At 47.8% G+C, this 8,732-nt stretch overlaps 1 protein-coding gene across 1 annotated transcript; it reads right to left on the bottom strand.

Annotated features, from left to right (window-relative positions):
* Positions 1 to 5,706: 5,706 nt before the first annotated feature.
* On the bottom strand, positions 5,707 to 8,370 carry LOC136462315 (uncharacterized). The gene has a single exon (XM_066461422.1). It carries the CDS (start codon positions 8,230 to 8,232, stop codon positions 5,707 to 5,709), a length of 2,526 nt encoding a protein of 841 aa, XP_066317519.1. The 5' UTR covers positions 8,233 to 8,370.
* Positions 8,371 to 8,732: the final 362 nt, after the last annotated feature.

The raw sequence follows: 8,732 nt of genomic DNA, 5'->3' as shown, positions 1-8,732 counted from the left end.
AAGAAATGTGATGAAGGTTTCTTGCTTGGTTACTCCACTACTAGCAAGGCTTATAGAGTTTGGAATTTGGCTAGTGGTACTCTTGAGGAGGTTCATGATGTGGAATTTGATGAAACAAATGGTTCCCAAGAGGAAGATGAGAATCTAGATGATGTAAGAGGCACTCAATTGGTCAATGCAATGAAGAACATGGACATTGGTGATATAAGGCCTAGAGAGGTGATTGATATTGAAGATGACAAGAATCAAGTGCTCTCTAACTCAAATGTGCAAGCTAGTGGTTCTCATGATCAAATCCAAGCAAGCACTAGTAATGGCAATGTGCAAGATCAACAAATGGCTAATTCATCATCTCAACTAAGTGATCAATCAAATGCTAGTAATCAAGTGCAAGTGCTTCAACCAACCAATGTTGCAAGAGATCATCCATTGGACACTATCATTGGTGATATTTCAAGAGGTGTGCAAACAAGATCAAGATTGGCATCATTTTGTGAGCACTTCTCATTTGTGTCATCCATTGAGCCTAAGAAGATAGATGAAGCTTTGAATGATGTTGATTGGGTCAATGCTATGCATGAAGAGCTAAACAACTTCATAAGAAACCAAGTATGGAAGTTAGTTGAGAGGCCTAAGGATCATAATGTGATTGGAACTAAGTGGGTCTTTTGGAACAAGCAAGATCAAGATGGGATAGTAATAAGGAACAAAGCAAGATTAGTGGCTCAAGGTTACACTCAAGTTGAAGGTCTTGACTTTGGTGAAACATATGCCCCGGTTGCAAGATTGGAAGCAATTAGGATCTTGCTAGCTTATGCTTGTGCCCACAATATCAAGCTATATCAAATGGATGTGAAGAGTGCATTTCTCAATGGGTACATCAATGAGCTTGTGTATGTTGAGCAACCTCCCGGTTTTGAAGATGAAAAGAAACCCAACCATGTGTTCAAGTTGAGAAAGGCTTTGTATGGATTGAAACAAGCACCTAGAGCATGGTATGAGAGATTGAGGGATTTCCTACTCTCTAAGGGATTCAAGATGGGAAAGGTTGACACCACTCTCTTCACCAAAAGGCTTGGAAATGACTTATTTGTAATGCAAATCTATGTTGATGATATCATCTTTGGATCAACAAATCAAGAATTTTGTGAGGAGTTTGGCAAGATGATGGCAAGTGAGTTTGAGATGTCTATGATTGGACAACTTAGCTACTTCCTTGGTCTTCAAATCAAGCAAATGAAGAATGGCACATTTGTTAGTCAAGGCAAGTATATCAAGGACATGCTCAAGAAGTTTGAAATGGATGAGAGCAAAGCTATTAGTACACCAATGGGGACAAGTGGAAGCTTAGATAGTGATGCTAGTGGCAACATGGTGGATCAAAAGATGTATCGGTTTATGATTAGAAGTCTACTCTATGTGACCGCATCAAGACCGGATGTGATGTTTAGTGTATGCATGTGTGCAAGATTTCAAGCCTCACCAAGAGAAAGTCATTTGAAGGCAACAAAGAGAATATTGAGGTACTTGAAGCATACACAACATGTTGGATTATGGTATCCCAAAGGAGCAAGATTTGAGTTGATTGGATATTCGGATTCGGATTATGCGGGATGCAAAGTTGAGAGAAAGAGCACATCGGGCACATGTCAATTATTGGGAAGATCACTTGTGTCTTGGTCATCAAAGAAGCAAAATAGTGTAGCACTTTCAACCGCCGAAGCGGAGTACATTTCGGCCGGTAGTTGTTGTGCTCAATTACTTTGGATGAAGGCTACTTTGAGTGACTTTGGAATCAAGTTCAAGCAAGTGCCTTTGCTATGTGACAATGAAAGTGCCGTCAAGCTCACCAACAACCCGATTCAACACTCAAGAACAAAGCATATTGATGTCCGCCATCATTTCATAAGAGATCACCAACAAAAAGGGGACATTTGCATAGAGAGTGTGGGCACCGAAGATCAACTTGCCGACATATTCACCAAGCCACTTGATGAAAAGAGGTTTTGCAAGCTAAGGAATGAATTGAACATACTTGACTTCTCCAATATGTGTTGATGCACCCCCATTATATGACATGCCTCTCCTTCGAGCAAAGCAAGGTAAAGTTGATTGACATGTCATCCATTCATTACTAAGGACTTGTTTAGTGCATCTAGTCATTCCTATCATGTCCTAGGCTCATTCATGAAAATCAAATGAATTTGATGCTTATATGGTACCACTATTGCTTGTATGTTTGAAATGATCTAGTGGTAGCATATGACATGTTTGTGGGCTTGTAAACCTAGTGTTTGATTTAGAAAATGAGCTATAAAGTGTTTAACTCAACATGGTACAAGATAACCTTTATTTGGAGGTGTGAAGAAGTTTGTCCTTGGATCAAACCGAGTTAAATATCTTTTGCAAGTAATCTAGATTGAACCAAATTGGGAAAATGATCCTCATTTCACATGATTTCACCCCAACCTATCCATAATTTAAGTTCACCTTTTGTGCTAATTGTTGACAAAGGGGGAGAGAAACAAAGATATGAGTGATAGGGGAGTATTGGACATAAGGGGAGAGATATGCTAAAGGAAAGGGATAAATTAAAATTTTGAGCACATAAGTAGGGGGAGCAAGCTCATAAACTTGTATGATGCATTTGAATGAACATTTCATATATTTGCTCGCATGGTACAAATTCTAAGTTTCAACATCCATGCTTGTGTGGCGTATGCTAGTTATAGGTTTGAATGATGAAATGAAAAACTAGCATGCATAGGCTAAAAGTAACTAGACTCATGCTCACATTATGAAAACTAGACCCTTACCTTTAATGTTGATCTCATGGGGTATTCTAGTTTTTGTGTATGTCTAGTTACTAATAATGCTAAGGATGGTATATTGGTGCACTCCGATAGGTATCACGCTTCAAAGGTCTATCTCTTATACCTTAGCATCACTTGGTAGAAATTGACTCCTATATTTCCTATCTAAGCATATGTGCAAGCTACAATCCAAACTCTTAGCACATATGTAGGGGGAGCAATTACTACCATATAGAGTTCATGAAACTTGCCTATATCCTTTACATATGGTAAATATGCTTGGGCAAGCAACATGGATTCAAATGAACTTTAATTCATATCTTTGTATAAGGGTTGTCATCAATTACCAAAAAGGGGGAGATTGAAAGCTATAGTTTGGTTTTGGTTAATTGATGAAACCCTAAGTGCTAACCTAGTTTATCAAGATGATTATGAGATAGGTAGCACTACTCCAAGTGATGAAGCAATGACGAAGATCATGACAAAGGTGATAGCATGGTGATGATCAAATGCTTGAACTTGGAAAAGAAGAAAGAGAAAAACAAAAGGCTCAAGGCAAAGGTATAAAATGTAGGAGCCATTTTGTTTTAGTGATCAAGACACTTAGTGAGTGTGATCACATTTAGGATAGATAGCCGTACTATTAAGAGGAGTGAAACTCGTATCGGAATGCGGTTATCAAAGTGCCACTAGATGCTCTAACTCATTGCATATGCATCTAGAATCTAGTGGAGTGCTAACACCCTTGAAAATATTTGTGAAAATATGCTAACACATGTGCACAAGGTGTTTGCAGGGTTGAGATGGGTTTGGGTCCCTCTCTCCCTCCCACCGAGCTTGCGAGGCGGGATTCGGCGCTTTTGGGAAAATGAAATGTCTATTTTCTATTGCGCCGGATGCAAAATTCTTGGTGGTTGGCACACTTGGTCAAGGGTGAAAAAGTTAGAGTTGAAATGGAGTTGGTCGAAATGATGCTGGCGTCGGTCTACTGACCGGACGCTGGGTCACTCAGCGACCGGACGCTGAAGGGCTGCGTCCGGTCGAGCTGTCAGACGGCACAGTCGCTAGGGTTGAGCACCGGACGCTGGTCTGCGTCCGGTCAAGGTGGACCGGACGCGTCCGGTCGAAAAAACATGCCTCGGAGAGCTTACTGGAAACGACCGGACGCTGGAGCTTCAGCGTCCGGTCAGTTTTACCGGAGCGTCCGGTCAGCTTCGTAGCCGTTGAATTCTGACGAACAGCGTTTGAAGCCGGTGACGCGTGGCGTCCATCGGGCGACCGGACGCTGAGGGCCAGCGTCCGGTCAGTATGACCGGAGCGTCCGGTCAGAGCACGTTTTTGCCCAGTGAAGGGGTATAACGACTCTATTTGATGGGGGCTCTATTTATAGCCCCATGGTCGGCTCAAAGGATAACTCTTGCACATTTTCATTGACATAGCAACCTTGTGAGCTTAGCCAAAGTCCTCTCACTCATCTCCATCATTGATCCATCATCATTGTGAGATTGGGAGAGAATCCAAGTGCATTGCTTGAGTGATTGCATCTAGAGGCACTTGGTATTCGTGTTGCGCTGCGGATTTCGCTTGTTTCTCTTGGTGGTTGCCACCACCTAGACGGTTGGAGCAGCGGTGGAGGATCGACACGAGTTGGTGATTGTTCGTGGCCGTCTCCGGTGATTGTAAGGGGAGTTGTACCTTCCCCGGCGGAGTGCCGAAAGGTAACTCTAGTAAATTGCTCGTGTCATTGAGTTACCTCACTTGTGGGTCGGTTCTTGCGGTGTCCAATCGCGTGGACGAGGTTTGTGAAACACCTCTTAGCCGCCGAACCACCAAGTGTTGGTCGACACAACGGGGACGTAGCGTGTTGGCAAGCACGTGAACCTCGGGAGAAAATCGATTGTCTCTCTTCTTTGGCATTCTCCCGGTGATTGGCTATATATTCATCTTGTGATTGGTTCATCCCCTACACGTCGGTATAATCACTCTACTCACTCATTTACATTCTTGCAAACTAGTTGATACAAGCTCTTTAGTGTAATTAGAATTGAGAGCTTGCTTTATTATTTACATTCATCTAGTTGAGCTCTTTAGAGTAGCAAGGTTGAGAGCTCTTAGTGAGTAATTACATAGCAAGTTTGTGTGCCTAAGTATTTATTGTAACTAGAATTGTTGGATAGGTGGCTTGCAACCCTTGTAGAGCTAGAGCAAGTTTGCATTACGCTATTTGTCATACTAATCAAATTGCTCTAGTTGATTTGTAGATTTTTAAATAGGCTATTCACCCCCCCTCTAGCCATATTAGGACCTTTCAAGTGGTATCGGAGCCGTGGTCACCGTTTGATTGAAGGCTTAACAACCTCGGTGTCAAATTATGGCTCAAGTTGTGTTCAACCATGTGGGGGGCAAACCACCATTCTTTGATGGCACAAGCTATGATTATTGGAAGAGAAAGATAAGTGTGTATCTTAGTTCAATCAATGATCAAGTATGGGATGTAACCGAGAATGATTATGCTATCATTAATCCCGACAATCCCACCAACCAAGAATGTAATTTGCCATATATCCACGTCGGTGAACAATTTGACATGTATTTGTCTGATATTTGGAATCTATAGAAATAATTTAAAACTTTTTTTTTGTAAAATTTAACATATATTTATGTTATTTCTAAATTACACCATTCCGTCCAATAAATTACATTAAAAAACATTTGTAAATATAATAATAAAGTGGTGTAAATATAGCTACAAGTGTATGGAAAAAATCTGGTTGTTGAAAGGGGCTAAAGCAACCACTTACTGGTATACAGATTCAAAAATAATTAGTTAGATGAGCTGCTTTAAGATCTGTAAAATTTTTACAAAGAGGAGTATCAGAGCAATTTCCGTTTATTAAATTTCAGTTACTCGACGTATCGGCATTTGTTGCGTGTCCGGCTGCTGGCGAGAATCACCGCCGCGGGAGGATAAAACTTTGTAGATGGCGACGTAGGTCAGCACGGTGGCGCCCATGGCGAGCACGTACCAGGACGTGGCCCAGTCCCTGCTGCTGCCGGTGGCGTAAGCCAGTAGGAGGCCAAGCAGGTCAAGCACGACCACCGTGTACATCGCCCCGACAGGCATGGGCCAGCCGGCCACCGGCAGCGCCCCCTGCATCAGCAGCGGCACGACCACGATGACGACGACGGATGCCACGAAGGACGCCGAGTTGCTGTAGAAGAACATGCGGTACCGGCGGGTGTCGGTGTCGCGGAGGACTGGGTCGCCTGCGGCGCCGTGCCCGGTACCGTCGGTTGGCCAAACGCCGCCCGGCGGGACCAAGCCGGCCTGGTACGTGACGCTCGCGGCCAGGATCCCCAGCAGCATCAGGTACTTGCACATCCTGTACCGCTCACGGTACTCGACGCTGGCGGAGTGCTTGGATTTGGAGTCCCCGTTCCCGGTCTCTGTCTTGTGGTGGTTGTCCGATGGACAGCAATGCCACCACCGCGAAATCCACCTCCTCGGGACGTTGCCATGGTGGAGGATGGCGTGTAGGCCGGTGAAGACGAGCACCACGGCGACCAAGGCGACGACGATGGACGACGGCCGCACCGTCAGCATGGTGCTGGCAGTGTAGGCGCACATCAGGCCGATGAAGCTGGCGCCCATGCAGAAATAGAGCGCGGTCCAGTATCTTGTGCCTGTATTGGACAGGTTGCGGCTCAACAGGAAGACGGTGACGGCAACGGACGCCATGAAGCTTGTGGAATTGCTGTAGAAGAAGGCCTTGTACCGCCTCGGGTAGTTGTCGGCCAGGACCGGGTCGCCCACTTTGTGCGCTTCGTCGCCGGAGCCGTGCTCCAGCCAGAACTTGCCGGGCGGAGTCAGCCCAGCTTGGTAGGTGATGGTGACGACCAAGATTGCAAGGAGCAACAGCAGCTTCCGCTTCTTCTCGAGCTCGACCTCCTCCTTGCTCACCGTCGTCACCGTAGAATCAGAAGAAGACTTTTCGATCACAACATGGATCACCACGTACACAAAGACGGCAGCAGCCAAGGCGAAGACATAGACGGAGGTGCGTACATCCCGGCAGCTCCCGGCGCCGTACGCTCCCACGAGCGCCAACAGGTCCAGAAGGACAGCGGCTTCCAGCGCGTGCCGGCCACCCTGGCTGACCAGCGACCTGCTCTGCACCATGATGAAGACGACAATGGACGCCACGAAGGCAGCCGAGTTGCAGTAGAAGAAGGCCTTGTACCGCCTCGTGTGCGTCTCGAGGAGGACCAGGCCGCCGCTGACGTGCCCGTCGCCGGTCTCCTTCCAGACTCCACCGGGTGGGTTGAGACCAGCTTGGTACGTGACGGTCACCGTCAGAGTGGCAAGGAGCAGTATCAGAGACCGAGCCTTGTCCAGTGGATTCGTATCGGCCTCACCGTTTCGCGACGCTCCGTCCGGTGGTCCTTCTCCTTCAGGAGCTTGTGATGCCAGTGTGCACTGGTTCTCGATGTAGGCGATGATGGATATGCACACGAGAACAGCACCGACCAAACAGAGGACGTAGACGCCGACGGCGGTGTCCGTCTCCCTGCAGCTCCCGGCTGCGTAGGCTCCCAGCAGGCCGATCAGCGCCACCGCGACGCACACGTACGGTGCGCTCAGGTGCCCGCTGACCTTGGAAAGCTGTCTGCTCAGGAGCAGCGTCATGGTGACGAGAGACGCGGCGAAGGCAGTGGTGTTGCAGACCAAGAACGCCAAGAAGCATCGCGCGTGGCGCTCCAGCAGGATGGGGTCTCCGGCGCGGTGGCCATGGTCATGCTCCCAGAAGCCACCCGGCGGGCTCAGCCCCGCCGTGTACGTGGCCGTCGTCGCGAAGATGGACACCAGCATCAGGATCTTGCGCCCCTCGCGGTGGAGGTGCCTGCCTCTGCTGCTTTTCTGGGTCCCGGCCGCCGCCTTCTTCGCGTAATGTTGCAGCCATATGGCCACCAGGACAAGCAGGATCACGGCGGCGCTGAGTGCTGAGGCGACGACGGTGATGGCAGAGCCCCTGCAGGCGCCGGTGACGTAGGCCAGCATGAGGCAGACCAGGTCGAGCACCATGGCGACACGCACGGCCAGCAGCATGCGCATGGCGTCCTTCCTCAGGAACAGCAGGAGGACGATGATCACGAGCGACGCCGCGAACGCCGTGGCGTTCACGTGGTAGAACACCCTGTACCGGATGGGTCGGGTGTCGGGCAGGATCGGGTCGCCGGCGCGGTGGCCGTCCTCGGTCTCCAGCCACACGCCCCCCGGCGGGTCCATACCGGCCACGTAGGTCACCGTTGCCACCAGGATGGCGAGTAGCAGGAGGTACTTGCGCATCTGCCATGTCCGGTCCTTGCTGCCGAGCTCCGCCGCTTGCCCAGCGTTGCCATTTCCAATGGACGAAGGCATGGCGGCACGCAGTGCCTCTGTGGTAAATGAATGAATCAGGAGGCGAAGTGTTCTTCGCCAATGTCAAGCAAACGGCCAGCTGTCTGATGATAAATAGCCCCGGTCACGTGATCACATCTCTGCAAAGCTTTTGGCATGGTCGCTTCGTTCTTCAAGTTAGTGTTGGATTCGTTTGCCTGAAAATAGGTTAGGTGAGGAAGCGTCTGCACAGAATAAATTCCTTGTTGCCGGAGCGACGCCTTTCGTATATTATTCCTAAAATGTCGGGGAGTATTTGGTACTTCGTATACACGTGCAAGCTCCTACTAGCAAGTTAGTTATTGAAGTTTTAGAATGTGCTTAAACCCTAGCAGGCGACTTGGAACTTTCTTGCGCTGTCGATGCATTTTAATTTGACATGCGTCTTTGTGCAACTGAAGAATGTTTTCTTTCTTTTGTGTGCCACATCCAACCATTGGACACCTTGTTTGTGGTTGGAATGGCTTTCCTAGTGCTAACCA

Source organism: Miscanthus floridulus, chromosome 7, assembly GCF_019320115.1.
Source record: "Miscanthus floridulus cultivar M001 chromosome 7, ASM1932011v1, whole genome shotgun sequence".
Lineage (NCBI taxonomy): Eukaryota > Viridiplantae > Streptophyta > Magnoliopsida > Poales > Poaceae > Miscanthus > Miscanthus floridulus.
Note: the sequence above shows the minus strand (reverse complement) of the source record. Positions and strands in the feature narration are given on the sequence as shown.